The sequence below is a fragment of the Lonchura striata genome, chromosome 8 (genome assembly GCF_046129695.1).
Source record: "Lonchura striata isolate bLonStr1 chromosome 8, bLonStr1.mat, whole genome shotgun sequence".
Lineage (NCBI taxonomy): Eukaryota > Metazoa > Chordata > Aves > Passeriformes > Estrildidae > Lonchura > Lonchura striata.
Window position 1 is genome coordinate 33,865,902 of NC_134610.1, and position 18,615 is coordinate 33,884,516.

An 18,615-nucleotide genomic window follows, 5' to 3' on the forward strand; every position below is an offset into this window, starting at 1 on the left:
GGGAGCAGACATCCAGGCTGTACTAGGGCATCCCAAAGTATGGAAAAGAGTTCAGCTGGGGATCATCAGCAACAGTAGAGGCAGCATAAGTATTTCATGCTACTTATGCTGCCTCTATTTCATGCTACTTGCTTCTGCTGAGACTGAAGAGGCAAGTGAAGAGCACTAAGTACTGCTATTACAGTCAGTAGTGGTGCTGGAACTGAAGGAAGTTTCAGCCATGACCTAAGGACAGAATGCACAGACGAACCCTTTAGCACTCTCACCTTCCCTCAAAGAGAAACACTGAGAACAAACCATGTTTTTACATAACCAAACCAACATTGCAGAACACAACAGGACTCTCAGAAGTATTTCCAATGCCTCCATTGTGTTTTGGGTGAGATTTATGTTTTCCCAATAGCTAAGACCAGCTAGTCCCACAAAACAAATGCAGGCAATCTAGCTGAGTAAAAAACGAAGCAACTAACCAAGATAAAATTGCTGTGCTACACACATTGCTGGTTGGGGTTTGTGTGTGGGTTTGGGGTTTTTTTAGTTACAGGAGACAAGAAGAGGTGGAATTTAAACATTAGAGGCATATTTTATTTTTATAAGCAAACAAAACAATAAGCTTGGAAACTGTTCATAAATGAGGGAGAAACCCAGCGGTGTTTAAAATGCACAAAACACATTGAACCTGGGACTGACAGTACGTATCCAGGAAGGTTGGTTCAAGCAGGTATGATGAGCACAGGAAAGAGTATTTTAGAGTGTGCAGCTCTGTGACCAGGGCAAGCTTCTCCACAAGTTAGCCTACATGCTGAAAATTAAAACAAACTAAAGCCTTCCACCTTTGTAACTCCCAGGGAGAAGAAGTAACATGCCCTGCCATGACATGTCTGCAGGGACAATGACAGGATGCTTCCTGCTAACCAGGAAAGGAGCATGCTTGCAACAGACCCACATCAAAACTCAAAATAACATTTGACAGCCCATAACACTGTCACCTTTCAAAAGGCTTTAAAAACACCAACATTTTCAAGTAACAACACTCTTAAATGCACACAAGCCAGAGAGCAAGGCAGTCATGTGATGTGGGTGAGAAAAAGAATTCTCCAATTCCAAAATTCTTCATCAAACATAAGAAGGGCAGCTGTTCCTGACATCCCCTCATAACGTTTCTGCTCAGTCTCTAAACATGGACTATTTTGTTCTTTCTGCTAGGTGATGGTCCCTTTGGTTTAATCCACATTGTTCTGCACCCAGTTTACAGATGATAGTCCTAAAGTGACCTCCATCACCCCTGCTGGTTCATCTCCTTTCACTGGGAACTCCTGGGCTAACAGAAGCCTATTGCCAATCACACAGCAGCGAAGTATTTGGGAGCAAGAAGTGGCTCATACTGAAGATAAAGAGCTGATCACCTTCCTTAGTGGGAGTCACTGAAAACAACAGCAGAAGTTTATTGTTGTTATGAAGGATTGATCTCCGGAAACTGAAAAGCAAGAAGAAATCAGAAGGTTCTCCAGTCTTTAAGTTCCATCCAGACATCATATGACTCACCATAAACCTCATGAAACATTGGGAAAAAAAAATCACTCATCCCCAAATTCTCTTGGGAAGCTCACCCAGTTGTACAAAACCACAAAATATTCTCCACACGGCACTCTATCACAAATGCCCCACAGCACACTAGTGTGGTGGGAGTCCCTCCAGGACTGGTACTGACAAGCTGTGAACTTCCTCAGGTGCCCCTAATTTTTTACCACTATTATACTCAGTTCTCTGACTACACATGGTAAAGCCCAAAAAACAACTGCCCTGAATACAAGTATTTTCTTGCAAGCCACTAATGTGGGCCCAGGGCTTCTGATACCTTGGGTCAAAATTGTGAAGAAATTCAACATATCCATTCTTCTTCTTTTTACAGATGCTGACAGCAAATAAGACATTACCTATGAAGACTAGATTATATAAAATATTCAAATTAGGTGAATTCAGATATGCTTGTATTTTAGAGAACCTTATCTAGATTTTAGTCATGTGATAAAAGTGTGTGCCCACTCCCAACCAAAACCTCCAACACTTGTAATAGCTGAGCAAATATGTCCAACTATTAAATGACCCGTAAATGCTTTCTCAAGGACTAATTCTTCCAGAACACCTACATAATGTTTGTTTTCAGAATGAACTAACTTCAGTTGCTGTTGAAGCATTAATTCCCCTGGATCAGTTAACTGTTAAACCTCTAATAACTACATAACTAAAAAAAAAAAAACCAGTGTGTGCTGCTTTATGAATGCAATCTTTTCTATGCATTCCTGAGTACAAAAAAAATTAAAGCCAAACTATAACGATTTTGGCCCATCAAAAGTATTATGGCTGATCAACATTACACAAAACAACCACTATTTACTGTGGCAGTTCACACTCAGCCTTTGCACAGACTATCCAGGAGAAGTGCCGCTGTTGTGGAATAACCAGCACCAAACCAAGCTATGCACTCCCTGCCCCACTCCTACTCCAAAGAAATCAATCAAGAGAACTTCTCTGATGCTCAAAATTAGCTTGCAATCTCTGTGGAGATCTCCAGGTCATTCTACAGGATCCTAGCAGGTTGCTATCTCTTTTGGTGTTTAAAAGGAATTTTTACCTGGCATTTTCCCCTGAAACACTACACAGCTTCCCCAAACATGGGTTATAGTTCTCCCTATCACCTACAGACATCAGCAACTGCTTATTACAATTACCATTTCTGGCACCCATGCCTGATCCCATCTCTAACACACTGAGGCCATTCAATATTTTCAGAATTGCATCCAATAATGCATGTTGATCCCAACACATAACACACATCTTTATCTTCCCAAATGAAAAAAGCTGTACCCAGCTGAACACTTCTGCTATGCCATCAGACCTGAAGAATTTATGCAGTAATACCTGAAATTATCAACCATGTGATTTTTCTCTTGAAGAGAAAATTTATGGAGGAAAAAAATTAGGTAGCAAGGAATTAAGCAGCAATGAATCAAATTTTTACATCTTCCACAAAATGAGAAGGGACAATGGGGAGGATAAAAGAGGAAAATCAACATTCAGAGAAAAAAGGCTGTAGGAGAAAACTTAAAATATGAAAAGGGAAAGTCTCTGTGCTTAGATACCCTAGAAAAGGAGAGACTTAGTAAGAATCTCACTGGTGCACTATATGCTCCCTAGGTGATAGGGAAATCACATCTTCAGAACTGATGAGATGCCACAGACAGTATTTGCCTGCTACAGGGTTCCTGCAAAGGATCACACTACTGCTGCTGTTTTATATTAGAAACTGAACTGTTATACTTGGACCGAAAAGTCAACTCAATTTGGGGATAGAATAAATTAAAAATTCAGTTTCTTAAAGGATCTGTTGGAGTGTTGAATCTTTCCAATGGCTGGCTTCACAAGCTGGCGGGTGCTCTTCACCTCCAGCTCTGTTTACGTAATTCTTTAGAGCCGAGTTAATTATAAAAGGCCAAATGGGTTAGTGAAGGTGGAGTCAGTCAGAATATTAACTGCCCAGAAAGAAAAACCTGCAAAAGGTAAACAACCAGCAGCATTTCCTCTTAATAAAATAAAAATTTAAAAAACCACCAAGCCTACCATGCTGTAAATTGAGTATCTGCCAATGGCTTTTGTTAAAAATATTTTAATATTAATTTTAAGGTTCTATTGTCTGCTCCAGCATGCTAGTATGCTGTACATCAGTTCAACATGAAGCAGAGAAACAGGTAGTACTAAAATGCAGAGAAAGAACTTCATGAACTGCCTAGAAACAAGCTTCTTTTCTTGCCTTTGAAATGGCACAACATCAATAGATTAACAACAAACACCAGGAACACAGGCCTAGAAATTCTCTCTTAAGTATTTCACAACTGCCCTTCAAAAAGAAACTAAGTAGTGCTACATCTGTAGCCTATGCTCAACATAAAATAAGAACTTGGAAAATACATTCCTTTAAAGATCTATGCAAATGAAACATTATGACAGCACACAAGCAGCATATCAATGCTGTCCAGCCACTGAAGTCTACTCCAAAATTTGTATGCATATTCTTACAAGGAAAAGATGCTATGGTATTTATGTAAGCTCCAACTCCATCTTGTAAGTCAGGATATATATATATATATATATATATATATGCATATTTAGTATCAGATTCCAATGTAAAATTTTTTTGAGACATTTTGGACAACAGTTGAACCGGGAAGGCTCCTGCCACTCCTGTCAGATGCACTGGAAATCAGCAGCAGGCCTTTGGCAGTGGAGGGGTTTCAGCCCGACAGAGCAGTGCAAACTGTCCCTGCCAGGAGAGCCCGGAGGGGCTGTGGTGGGTGGGGAAGTGAGGACAGAGAAATCAGGTGAGACAGAGCAGCAGCAAAGACACCACCACACACTGATGTCATTCAGCAAGGGTTAGGGGACATAATGAATGTATGTTTGAACAGTTTGGAATTTGGGTGTTTTGTAGGAGCTTGGGATTGAATTTCATTGAGTTTTTCTGCTGCTCAGTCTACCCCATGGACTGGGAAGAAAGGGAGTTTATATTACATATATTCAAACACAGACCTTCAGGTGTATTTGTTTTTCCAACACCAGAATGAGTAACTAGAGTTTGCTAACCAAAAATTGATTTAAATTCCCCAAGAGAAAACTTCTTTTAATTCACAAGAGCTAGGTAAAGTGCGTGGATGAAAATAAAATAATTTAAAGCTGTTTTAGTAAAAAAAGAGCACAGGTCAATATATTTAAATCTAACATCTAACATCACATTCCTAACCCATATTTAGCAGTATGAATGAAACCCTGTTACAGGAGAGCATTCCTATTTTGGGAAGTCTTTATGCACACTTTTTACTTCATGTGAAAAGGAAAGCACTTAAATTATTTCCTGTATCAGGGGCCCACGTATACTGATTTTCAAAGGCACTGGGTGTATCCCTTTGAAGTAGATTCTCACTAAATCAGTGTTAGCTATAAACCAAAATAACACTTCCCTTGCTTTACAAGAAGTTATAAAGACAGTTCATTGTTGTTTATAAACAAGTATTTTAATTAAAACAAACACATTTCACAGCTTAGTGAAAGAAAAAAGCTTGCCCTAAAACACTGATTAATCAGCACTTGACATCAACCACCAAATTCTTCTTGTCTCCAATTTAATTAAGCATACAAGGTTATATATGCATACACATGTACCCTCTTATTAGATTTGCTATTCTACACCACTACCTTGACTGTGTATTAAAAAGTTATTAAAAAGAGTAATGCCAAGTTTTTCTTTAATATGAATTCAACACCCATCTAACTTAAAAGATTTGAGATTCTCAGCTCCAAGTTTCCCTTGCAGGTCAAAACCTGTCAAACCTTCTGCCTTTCACTAAAACCTTTCAGTCTGCCTTCAGCAGTTGCAAAAATATTAATGTAATTACAGGTTAGAAATCAGGATCCCCACTAACAAAAGCATTATTCTGGTATTGTGAGAACAAAGCTTTGCTCAACAGCAAGTTTTTATTCCTGCAAGTGAGATCTCTGAGGCACAACAGTAAATGCATGTGGGACCCTGAAGAAGTTATTACTTCATCTTATGGAAACCCAACCAAGTGATGGTAAATATATTCTGAAATAACACATGTATCCTAAGAGTTAAAACAGAAGGTAATGTAAAGCTATCTTTTCTTTCATTCTCCTCCCACATCCTTGCGATAGGAGCCAAGAATTGAGAAAATGGAATTCTTGAAAAGCAACATATAAAACATTCTTACATCAGCATATTATTTGTACCCATGAATGTATACTTATTCAAAAGTCCTCGTATTAATCTTCTATGCAAATAAGACATTTCCTGGACTTCTAAGTTAAAAAGGTGTTAAAACCAGGAAACAAGTGGGAGTTTGTGCCTAAGAGCAGCATTTTGTCCTGGCAGACTCTCCTCCACCCCTTCCCAAACTCGTAATTCAGTTCTCATATAAGGCATGAAGTGAAATTACAGCTCAGTGTGGAAAATTAAGACCTGACCTTGCAAAAACAAACAGCCTCCTTTATAACGTGGTTCCAAGACTTGCAATAAACCATGTCCCTTAAGCAGTGCCATGTATTGCCAGGCCTGCAGAACTGCATTGATGTTGCTTAGTTAGCCACAAGGAAAAAATGCTAGGAAAAATGGAAAATAATCTATAACAAAAATATTAGATCTGGAGATGCTACTTATAATGTTTTCTTCCTTCCTTTATTTTCTCTGCCTTAATGCTCCCCTCCCAATCACATGTTTGTACTAAAAGCAGATTTCCCATCTTCTCTTTCCAACTAGCAATCTTAGGGGGAAAAAAAATAAAGGAGAGGGAAAAAAAAAAGAAAGATTTACTATCTCTTCACATTCATTATAAAAGTTTCCAGGCACAACAAATCCTGTGGGCATGGAAAATATAACAGTGAGTCTTCGTCAGGCTTGAGGTTGCTGGAGGATAATCAGTAAAACATGTCTTTCAGAAATCAGAGGGAAAAGCATGAAAACATTTCACAGAGAAAATCCCACCAAATGATGCGAAAGGATTGTATTTGGATAGGAAAAGGAGAACTGGGAAAACAAGGCACAGGATTTGTCATGAGTAGAAAGAGCTACTTATTTTGCAGAAAAAATCTACTGCAAGCAGGTTTTCTGTCTAATCCATTAGATGCATGTCCTACTGTTTGATGGAGTGAGCGGCTGTTTCTTCAAAGAACCACAGTGATACATCTGGAAGATCACACATGTAGAAAAACTCATAGAAGTAAAACTCTGCACTCTGCAACTTTAAAGGTTTCCTAAACGACTACCTGAGCATCAGAGTTCTCCTACTACATCAGGAATAGACACAAAATACATCAATAAGAATGAAGAGCTGGCCTAGCAGGATACACTCTGCTGTCAGAGTGGAGCTGTATTATTGAAAAACCTTTGATCTCACATCATCATCCAATTCACCTTGTCTGAAATCTATGACTATTTCTATGTATAATCTTTCATCTTCATGAACCACAAAGATCAACAAGTTTCAAGTAAATTCATCTGGTGAAATGTTGCCTATGTTGCAAACCAAGTGTTAGTTATGAATCCCTAAAGGAATTACTCGTTGTCAGCTTTGTGTTACCTTCCTTGGGTATTCTCTCTGCTCTGGTTTCTAACACCTAACAGTGAGCCAGAGAGCAGCACCTAAAAGCTGCTTTTGGAAAATTACAGAGAAGGACTACCCATGAGAGAATCCCTATGAGAAAATTTCCTATGCCCAAAGGATGGAGTGTCCTAAAATACACCAAATATTACTGTTGGAAATGTGGTGCTATGAAAACTGACAGGTTAAAGACATTCATGAGCTGACAGTAACAGCAAAATGACAAAGGTGCTGAAGACAGCCTATTTTTTTTCATATTTCTTTTTAGTAGACTCTGAAAGGCATAAAATATGTTTTGATTAAACTCTTGAAATAAGTCTTTCCAATTACTCTAGGAACTAGAGAAGTTTGTTAAGTACTGTGAATTGCCTTGACCAGTAGACCAAGGATCTCTCATCTTGAGGACAGAATCTATGTAATGCAGGAACAATGGTTTAAATATCTCACAACAGCTATTTGCAACTGAACAACAAAGGTATTGAAATAGATGGATAAAGACAATCTTACTTGAGCTACAAAGCATTGAGATACAGCTCAGAAGAGCTTATGTCAATACTCATTGGGAAAATCTCTTTTCAGGATAATGAGAATGAACAGGTTCAAAACGCTAAAAATAACTCCAGGTTTGTTATGTAGCATGAGGAATTGGAGCTGGAAGCAACTTCTCCCTCCTGATGGGAAACAGACTGTTCTCTGGCAGACATGGTTACTGCAGGTTCCTCCCTGCCTTGCACATTGGATTGATATACCTCCTCCCCCAACAAAAAGAATGAGAAACACCACAGTCACAACAACGATCAGTCACCACCGTGATTATACCCTCAAGTTAAATGCAATCAGTACACTGAGATATGGGTGGAACCAAAACATTCTTTCCATTCATTGCTACATTACTTGAACCTTATAGCAACTACAGTTACATATTATGAGGATTATCACAGAGGAATTCAGAGTAAAAGCCCTCACTATGAAAAATAAAAATTTCCATATAGGTGAGGAAATTAGTATTGTCTCACCTACATGATCCCATTGCTTCTGGAAAGCACATATAGCCAATTCCCAAGGAGAGAAAGGCAATTCAAAGCATATAAATCCACTCAGCAGAAATAAAAAGAGATATTAACTTTGTTTCTTTTTTCCCGAGGAAAGGCAATCCAGAAGGCCTTAAAAGTGGCAAGGCTCAGGAAACAGCAAATCTCACCAGCTGAACCAGTGAATAACTGACTTACCTTTGTTACCTCGAAGAAAAAAGGGCAGCATTTTAGCCCCAAAGGCAAATCTCAGGAAGGTCGGAGAAAAGAAGAAAAACATTCTGAGATGAAGATAATGATAAATTCAAATAAGAGACATCCTCACTGCATGTTAATTCAAGCATTGCCTCAGCCTAGGCACACAGACAAGTCTTTTGCTTAAATCAGGCAGTGCTTTTAACTCTGAGCTTGCTGGCCCAGCAGCACACCTCAAACGTCAGTGATTCCTTCCCTCCCAAGACAGCAAGGCCGCCGCTGCTGAATAACTGCTCATCAGTAAGAACATAAGGAAAGGGAGAAGAATAAACAACTCAAAATAAAGGGCCACACTGAGTCAGACTACAGATCATCTTACCCAGCTCTGCTGCCTCCCAGCAATAGCTGAGATAACAATATTACAACAGTGCAGGCATGGAGGGAGCAGTGCCTCTCCGGCAATATGAACATTCCCTCAGCTCCCAGCAATAGCAGCTTGGGGATTTCCTGAGCCAAAGGTAATGGGTTTGCACTTAATAATCCTCTGTGGATTTTTTTCATCAGTGCAACAAAGTAAACTGCGTGAGCCTTAAGTGGAAAGATAACCGCCAAAAGCCACAAGAAGGAGTAAAGTTAAAGGACTGGCAGGGAGAGTTAGAAATTCAAGTGTCCCTGGCAGGAAGGAAAAAGAAAACCATCACAACAAAACTTTGGTCCAAGTTTTACGTTATCCACAACCGTTCAAAAATCAAGAACTTCTCAAGAGTTTTCTTTTTCAGTTCATGTTCTTATCATAAGAATCCTAGAACAGAGATATTACTTAGAAATTCAAGTATATTAGTTAGAAGAAAAATGTGGATTCTCCTATGCTGGGGAGAGCCCAAATGATGTTTTTATGAAAATATTTCAAGAGAATAATTATTCTCCAAACTCAAATATTTAAGGTGCTTGTAACTTAGCTGGCAAGTTACATTATGCTTTGGCTGGACTTCAGCATAATATTTACCATTCTGATAATATGTAAAAGAAAATGAAAATATTTTCTCCTCTGTTTTTCAGCCTACAGAGTTTAGCAGAACACAGCAGAGAGTTGATACAGCCTTGTTAGACTGAAGCTATAAACATTTAACAGGGCAAAGCTCTTCCAGTTTCAGAAGCTTAGTTGATTTCTTCTCAGCATTATGCTTTTCAGGAAGCAGAATGTGAAGTAAGTGTTTTTAAGTATTTTTAATTAATTTTTTCTAGACACTCTCTGACAGCAGCGGGAAAGACCAGTAAACACAAACCCTGTCCTGACTAACTTGTAAGAGCCCATGAGAAATGTGGGTATCATGAAGTTCCCACCAAGTTGCTGCATTTGTGTGCAGCTCTCTTCTGTGTATCACAGTCCTGACTATTATATCCAACAAACCTTAAGACATGCTCATCTCTCCAGCTTTGGGAAGAGGAAAGCAACTGTCCTTTCACGGCTTTCTAAAATTTATTGACTGAAGAGATTAACAATGCAGCAAGTTAGAGGTTAAAAAAAAAAAAAAGAAAAAAGGTTATACCTTTATCAGAGAGCAATTTTACTATCTCCTCTTACCCACCACTGATTTGTAATTTGCACTGACAGGATTCCTGCCAACTTAAGACACTACAAGTTAATGACATTAATTTCCCTCTGGTTCATCCTGAAAAAGATACCTGCAATAATAAAACCTCCACTGCTAGCTACATTCATAGTTGTAGAGTGACTTCAGGAAGTAAATTAATATTTTTAAAATTAAAAGTTAAAGAACCAAACTTTTTCAATATACCAATCACCAAATACTGGATGGCTTGATACCTGCATCAGAAGATAATTTTTAATTTTTACTCTTTATCACAATATAGTGGATTTCAAGATCCTAATATTGACTAATTATTAATAACTCCAGAGTAAAATTAAAATTATTTTCATTCTGGCCCCAAGTATTTACAGCAATCACTATTTGATTTACAGCACCATTCAAGTATTAGCAGTATTGATGTAATGCAAACTGGGAGAGTGCAGTACAAACTCTAGTTCTCTGCAATTCTAGTAAAGCAACTGCTCCTTAAATGCATTAATTAGATGTTCTTACTTCCTGCCAAACCCAGCTCACACTGTCAGTCTAGCTGATTTCTGTAAGACTATCTGTTGAGTGAGGTTACTCACACAAGATGGATTCTGTAGGTCTAGACCCTTCCATCCTGATTTATAAGTAAGAAGCACACGAGTCTAAGCAGGAATTTAACACTTACGCTTCCACAGTCTGCTCCTCACCATCTTCATCTGAGCTGCTGCAGGTTGCATCAGAGTCCAGGTCCTTCTCCACACGAGACAGCAGCCCTCCAGTAGAAAGTGCAAAGCCACGGATTTCACCCGGTGCGACGCTAACTCCGTTCTGTACATCCACACTCAAACTACTCTCCAAAGTAGTTGTGTTGTTTTCCGGCCAACCTTCAGTGCATCTGAGGGAGCTATTGCTCAAAAATCTAGCTGGCTCATGGAAAACCTTCATTCTCTGAAGCTGATGTTTCACAAAGCATTTCAGCTGCTGATCACAGTGTTTGACAACATGCTTTGCCAGGAGCATTTGTAAACGCTTCTGAGTTCTTTTGGCGCGACTGATTTCCATTTGTTGCTTAGTGACACACTGGAGTAAGCGAGCATACACCTCCTCCTGGGTGCAGCTCAAAATCCCTTCTGAAGGCCCGTGAAGAATTTGGTGTAATAAATCCCCTTTTATTGTTTCAGTGCGGACTTCCAAAGCCCTACCCAAAACCCCATTCTTCTTGTACCATTTACCATTTAAAAGTTGCATTTCTTCTGCGTTAGTGGATTCAGTTACACTTGAACCTGAAAGTCTCTGCATTCCTGCCAAGTTTGGAGATGTGGTCTCTGAAAACACTGCCCCTTTCACCTGTTGCTCAGGTTCTGAATGACTAATATGACCAAATGATGTGTCAGCCCCATTATGTAATGACTTTCTCATCTTGGAGCAGTCAGGGTCTCCCATTTTTGTTTGCTTACCAGTTTTGTTGTTAAACGCAGAATTTGTACCCATTAACAAGACAGACTGATAGCACTTGGAGGATGGTGGGGAACCAAAATGCTGCACACTGAACATGTCATTCCTGAGGTTGGGCTCAGCAGTGGAGAACCCCAGGACTGAGCAAGTAATCCGTGCGATGGAGTCCTCTTTTATCTTCTCTTCCACTGCTCTGGAATTTTCCATGCACAAAGCTGTATCAGACTCCATAGCTCTAGAGGACAAAGAAGGTGACAAGTGGATACCATGACCTTTTGTTGTTGCCTCTCTGAGAGCTGGTGTCATTATAGCTACGGTAGGTAGTTTACAGCAAACCTGAAAATAACACGGGCCATGTAAATTTTCTCATTTTCATGACACAGTACAAATACAACAACTCTGTTAAGACATTTCATTCTCTCAACATCATTCAAAAATTCCATAAAAAGAGACGTTATCTAAAGAACACAGGCTATGTTGCCTCCCAAGTCAAATAAAAACACCCTTTCTGTTTTTTCTTTATTTCATTCAGAAGCTGTTCCATGCACAATGAAAGCCTTTACATCTCAGGGGAATAACTGTTCATACCTCATTTCATTTTTGATTCTATCAGTCTGAGAAATAAGACCCAAAAAGTTCAGGTCTGTCATCTAACCTTGCCCAAACTAAAAAACATGACCTTGAGCAATGTGACTAGCACTGTTGTGAGAAACTGATTTACTGTAAATCTATATAAAGAAAGCATTTGATGAATTATTATATATTCTTATAAATACACATTAGAAACCAATCAACAAAGCTAATGCTTTCAAAATAGAAAACTCTAAGTTCTGAAGTTTCCTACCAAAAAAGAATTCTTTCCTGTGCCTTTGGATACCACTCTATTCATGAGGCACTGTCTGTGTAATACACACAGATTATTTTTCATAATAAATTGAGAAATGACAGTTCTCATTGACAAATCATTTTGCTCGTGGCTTGCCAATTAACAAAGGGCTCCTAGACTTTGGGATCAAAAGACCAATGTCAACCTTCACCCCTTCCCGTCAGCAGCTATGCTGCCAAGTCATACTGTATCTACTCAGAATCACAGAATAATGAGGTTGGGAGAGACCTCTAAGATCAAGTCCAACCTATGCCCTAACACCTCCAAGCAGGAATCACTTGCACCCTACTTACAGCTTTCTTTAGGAGATGGTTAAATAAACCAAATAAATGACTTAATTGAACATGGCCTGCAGAAGCCTGAAAGGTAAGTTCCTGTCAGCTCTTCTTTAAGAAGCTAGAGACAAAACCAGAAACCATATGAGAGCAGTAGCAAAAGTGAGTGCAGCACAGCAATGCCACAGTAAATTCTGTTAAACTGTGTACTACTTGAGTAGCACTTGCACCCCCCTCCTTTTAATGTCTCCAGTTTCCTTGAACTCCACAGTAACTGCCTAGCTCAGCAACTTCCAATGCACAGATCCCATAAGGGGTCAATGATTCTGAGACTGCCACATACAGTTCTTAAGAAAAGGTCTCTCTGAAGCCTCAGCTTGTTTATAACTACAGTTTTTTTGCACTGAAGGTGCAAACATTAAAGTGAGACATGGCAACCTAGGGAGCTGAGCAATACCAGTTTGGATACCTGCTCCTTAACCCTCAAAATGTGAAGCAAAACATAGGGAGCCACATGCTCCAGTACTGCCTTACCACTTTCTGTGTGCTTTATTCACCTTTCATTGCTCTATGTGTACTTCATCCATAAGGTTTTTATCTCTGCACATCATGCTCCTAGCATCACTGGCACCAGGTTTGGTGGTCCTACTGCTAATTGTAAATGATACCATTAAAATCCCCAGGATTTTAACCTTTATAAATAAGCCAGTAACTTCAGCCTAAAGAGGAGCTCAGCACAAAGGCCTCCCAGTGCACAGCTGTTCAGGAAGAACCCCATTCTAGGATTAGACAGGGGAATAAACTGCTGAGAGCTGAAGCTCCAAATCTTAAGTGCTCTGGTGACTCAGTAATGCTCTCAGCACCTGGCTGACTCGTGTCTTTCCTCTTGTAAAAGCTAGCAGGCCTGCAAATTTGTAAATCCAAAGGAGTGTGAATTCAGACATCAATGCCTCCCTGGCCCTTATGTAATGGCAAATAACTATAGCAAGTCAGAGCAAACTGTGCATGGCTAAAACGTAAGGGGAGAGAACTGGACAGTTCCTCTGTGGGGTTAATGTGAGCTCAGGAGCCCCTGTGGTTGACCTCTTCCTGAGAATTCCAAGAAGCTCTCCAAGAAGAGCACCATCAGCCTGGGATCTCCATTCACCCAACAATGTATTTATAACTGTTCCAACTTTACCATCCACCTCCCTTAGTCTGAGTGTTTAGCAGGCACAGGTTGCTACTCCTGAAACCCAGGAAACATCCACACACAGTGGAGCTGTTAAGGCAAAAAAGTACTTTGGAGATGTGGATCACATACCTGTATGAAGATGGAGGTTATTCAAAGAACTGGCAGCACAAAACTTTACAGTGCTGTGTTTTAACTCCATCACATTCCCTCAAATACCACATACTCCTTTGGTACAGTTTCAAATTTCCAAAACTGCAATGAATACAAATTTATTTTTTTTTTTTCATCTGGGGGACTTCTTTTTAACTCTTCTAGGGGAAAGAGGGGAAGAATCAAAACACTCTCATGTGGAACACAAACACTGAACTAAAGAGCATTGACAAATCATTCATTTAGAGTGCCCGACCAAGTATGCTTAAACTACAAAGCAGCTAAAAAATAAGTAAAATGCTTTTTAAGGGGGAAATCACTCAATCCTTTACCCAGCAACTTGGAAACTTCATACCATGTTTTTGCCCTGAAGACAGTGTGAGACACTCAGGTGTGCTCATCTCACTACAGTGACATCAAAAAGAACTTATAAAAGCTGGTACTACCATAGTAACAGCCCTTGGCATTTCTGCAAAAGTTCACACACACAAAAATGTCATAGGTATAGAAGCAAAACAAAGTAGCTGCTGCAAAGAAAATATAAGCAAATTTTAGTACAAGTACTTGGCTTGACAAAAGTTATACAGTTTACGTTTTTACACATTTTATTTAATTTTGGCAGAAAGCTGCAAAAATTATTTCATTCCACCTATATTGGAAGTGAGTTTCCAGAGCAAACCCTAGTATCTTGGAGGAAGGAAAAAAAAATAAAGGCAAAGAAGGAGGGAAGACAAGTACTACAAAATGGTACACCAGAAAAGTACTTTCCTTCTGGAAAAAGCTTTTTTGTCACAGGTAAACCATTTCACAGATTTCTTTTGCATTGTGTTATTACTTGAGGTTTCAAAACCAGAACGGCTGAAATTCTGCTAAACTGGCAAACAGTTTGCTTTTCATCTACTGAATAAACACTCCACTTGAAAGACTAAAAAGTACTGTAAAATGAAAAAAATGACATTAAATAAGTACTAGGGAAGGGAAGAAACAAGTACCAGACAAACAAAGTAAAGCAACTGATGTTTAAAGTTACTTTATGCTTATCCTCCCCTAATGCCTTAATTATCCAGGAGGATAGAGCTGGGAATTGCAGTTTACCACAGCCAGACCTGCACCCTGCTCCCTTCCACCACTGCAGCTACAGGTTCCTAATCCCCCAGTGGCTCCCGCTCCTCTACCTTTCCTCTCCCTCTGCTGATTTCTTTGTCCTCCCTTGACACTTCTTCCTTATACCCTGTCCCTACCAGGCTTACCTCAACAGAATTTGCCTAAATCCTGAAACTAGTGTCTTCATGTTGTGATTAGCAGCACCCTTTTAAAAGAAACACAAGAAAACCCAGCCACAACCCTGCACACAGGGTGGCACTCCCTCCCTTCCCAGCTTTTGTTTACAGTCCTTTCACTTTTTGACTCTTCTCCCCCTTGCATAACACTATCACTTTGGTTACACAACACTGCAGACAGTGTTCTGGGGGATTTTTGCTTGGGAGGAAGATTGCTTTGTCTTTTAGTGGATTTTTTTGTTTGTGATCTTTTAGTTTCCAATGACAATAAAACTTCACTTGCATGAGGCTTTTAAAAGCTCCTCTATAGGAGCCTTCTCTCCTTGTAAATGGAGTCATTTTTCTTCATCATAAACACCTGAAATTTTCTTCTAAATAATGAGATTCCTCGAGACCAAGAGGAGATTTTCATGATTAATTCTTTTTGTTTTGAAACTCAGAAGCCTACAAACAACATTTTAAATTAATATGAGTGTTTCCAGCTTATTCACAGATAAACAGTGTTTCAGATAAGCCAACTTCCACTGTTTATTCCTTGCATAGGTGGCATTTCAAAAGCAAAGCAAAGTCCCTGACAGCAGACAGCCTCTGGTGAAACATCCAAAATTAATGTCAACAAGAATGCTCAAAAATACTGTTATTTCAACTTCTTTTAAGACCTCTAAGAGACAACCTGCAGAAGAGAGGGCAGCTACAAAGGCAGATTGCAACACAACTGCCAAAACCTGGTTTCCTACAGCTTTGTGCTGCTTGTCCTGTAATCCCCAGCTCCTCCTGGGCAGCCTTCCTGATAATCACTGGACAAAAATAAAGTGCTCTGGCAGGCAGGCACTGCTGCAGCACTGCCTCAGCTGAGCGCAGCGCACGGGACCTGAGCCTGGCCAGCTTCTGCAAGCCTTGCCTGGTGGGAGGCAGCCTCAGCCTTTAACTACCCCTCCCAAGTTTTGGAAAACCTACTGGATGGTAGTGATTTCTAAGAATAGCAAGAACAGCTTGATAGCACAGTCTGCATTTTCTCATGGAATACTCTGCAGCAATGACCGTAAAAAAGATATTGGTCCCACTGGGCATGTCCTGGTTAGGAGTATGAAAGGAAAAGGAAAGAAGCCTATGTTTAATAACACACCTGGGACCAGCCTTTAAGAGTGAAAAAAAAAAAATCACTTCAGTAGACAGCTTTTGTTTTCACTTCAAAAGCAGACCAATTACTCATGATGTGTATTTCAGCATTTTAGTATTTTGTTCTATTAATAGATTGGGAAAAACCCATAAACCCAAACAGGATTATGTGGGGAGTCTCAATGTTCAGCAGCGCTCACCATGCAGGCACAACCATCCAGACAAAACATTCTAGTTTCTGTACACCTCAGGAGATATAAAAACAAATTCCTCCTATTTGGGAAAAAAAAACCAAACCAAAACAAAACAAAACAAAACCCCACCAAAATACAGCACACCACCTCCCCACAAAAGGATCTCTCTTTGAACACTAGGAGCTCTCCATTTAAGGCAGACCACCCAAAGTGTGAATCATAAAAAACATCCAAAAGAAGGCACTTCAAGTGGAACTCATCAGTACTAATTTATGGCAAAATCCATGACTCATTAAAATATCTGAACATGTTTGTTTTCTTCCTTGTTCAGATCTGATCTGAACAAAGAATCAATATAATTTCCAATTTTACTACCACATTATCAACTAATTCTTGTTCAGTCTATAACACCATATTTGCAAAGCAACATCTGAAGTAATTTTTAATATATGTTAAATGCTTTCTGTAGTACAACAGGTGCCTCTGTAAGAAAGCTGCACATATGTCTCTAACAGAGATATCTGCAATACCTTCTGGTACCTTTCATCGTAAATTCCATGTCAATATTTTGGTGATACTTGAGAATTTCAGCCTTGGAAGAGAGAGCTATAAAACCTGGTCTTAAATGAGACCCACTCAGCTCTTAAGACACTAATTAAGGTGACTGGAATTTAAGCTTCTCAGAACATTCCCCAGGATTTCAAACCATGGACTAATACAGCAGGAGAGTCCTAAGGCACACAGACTGCTTTCTGAGATGGTACATCCATCAGTGTAATTTTTACTATTTCCTTTTTATTAAACTAGCACTAAAAGGAAGTATTTACCCTTCGACAAAAGGCATACTTTAATAATTTGGATTTTTAATCGTCTCACACTGCAAACTGGAAATTAAAAATCTAATTTCCCGTCAGAGAGGGGTAGGTTCGGAATACCTCAGTCACTGCTACATTTTTTAGGGTGAGGGATGCTTCGTTTTGCAGAACGCGGATGGACAGCCTAGCTGAGGAGCAGAGAGGAGCTCTCAGGGCAGGACGTGGATCCGAGCGGCTCCCCACAGCTTTGCTTTCCACTCTGGCCGCTGTGCCCAGCTCGGCGGGCGGTGCGCGGCGTGGGGAGCGCGGCCCGGGGTGCCCCGAGGCACGCAGCCCGCGGGCACGGCAACCCGCGGGCACGGCAGCCCGCGGGCACGGCAGCCCGCGGGCACGGCAACCCGCGGGCACGGCAGCCCGCGGGCACGGCAGCCCGCGGCCGCAGCAGCCCGCTGCTCGGTCAGCAGCGCCGAGTTTCCACCCGCCGTTCAAACCCCGGCCGGGACGCGCGGGGGGGCGCGGAGCGGCCCCGCCCCGCCCCGCGCGCCCGCCCCGCCCCCGCCTCACAGCGCCGGCCCCGCCCCGCCGCGCGCACGGACCGTTACCGCCCGCCCCGCCCCCACCCCGCGCATGCGCACCCGCCACTCCCGCCGCGGGAACCAACCGCCGCCCGGCCCCTCCGTGCCCCCCGCCGCCTCACGGCGCCCCCGCCGCGTCGCGCCCCGCGCTTGCCTCCGCGTCCGGCGGCTTCTCCGCAGCGGCAGCGGCGCCGGCGCCGCCTCAAGCCCGCACAGCACGGCGCCCGCCACGGCTCACACTGCCGCTCTTGAAGAGTCCGCGCCCAGCTAAAGCGCAGCGCGGCGGGGCGGGGCCTCCCCCGCTCCTCAGGGGGAGGAGCGCGGCCAATCCGCGGCGCCGGGGGGCGGGGCTCGGGCCGGGGGCGTGGCCTCCCGCCATTGGCGGGGCCGCGCCTGACGCGCGGACACCGCCCTCCCCTCAGCCCGCGCGCCGGGGCCGTGAGGGCGCGGAGGCGGCGGCGCCGCTCCCGCTCCGAACTGCTCCAACCCTTAGCGCCCAGCACCGTAACGAGCTAAAAACACTCCTAAACGCGCACCTTCCCAGTGCTATCGCCAACAAGCAGCCCTCAAGTTCGCCTGCATCACACTGCCTCCCTCCCAACTCCCCCCCCTCAGCGCCCTGGTAAACACGGGCACAGAAGGAGAAGCCCCGTTTCCCCGCGGGCTTTGAAGTAACCGCAGACAGGCATGAGATTGCATAGAAATGCTTTATTATGT

The 18,615-nt window shown here is 41.6% G+C and overlaps 1 protein-coding gene across 6 annotated transcripts in view; it reads right to left on the reverse strand.

Annotated features, from left to right (window-relative positions):
* KANSL1L (KAT8 regulatory NSL complex subunit 1 like) overlaps positions 1–18,160 on the reverse strand; it is a 59,754-nt gene extending 41,594 nt beyond the window's left edge. For 4 of the 6 annotated variants that reach the window (XR_013340388.1, XM_077785189.1, XM_077785188.1 and 1 more), the window contains exons 1-2: positions 18,053–18,158; positions 10,661–11,766 (exon numbers count right to left, since the gene is read on the reverse strand). Coding sequence is in view for 5 of the 6 variants with exons in the window: in XM_077785189.1 (XP_077641315.1) it covers positions 10,661–11,736 (1,076 nt within the window). In the remaining variant the exon portion in view is untranslated. Of the gene's footprint in view, positions 1–10,660; positions 11,767–18,052 lie in introns of those variants that run through there. The other 2 variants (XM_077785190.1, XM_021532503.2) reach the window with 2 other exon arrangements.
* Positions 18,161–18,615: the final 455 nt, after the last annotated feature.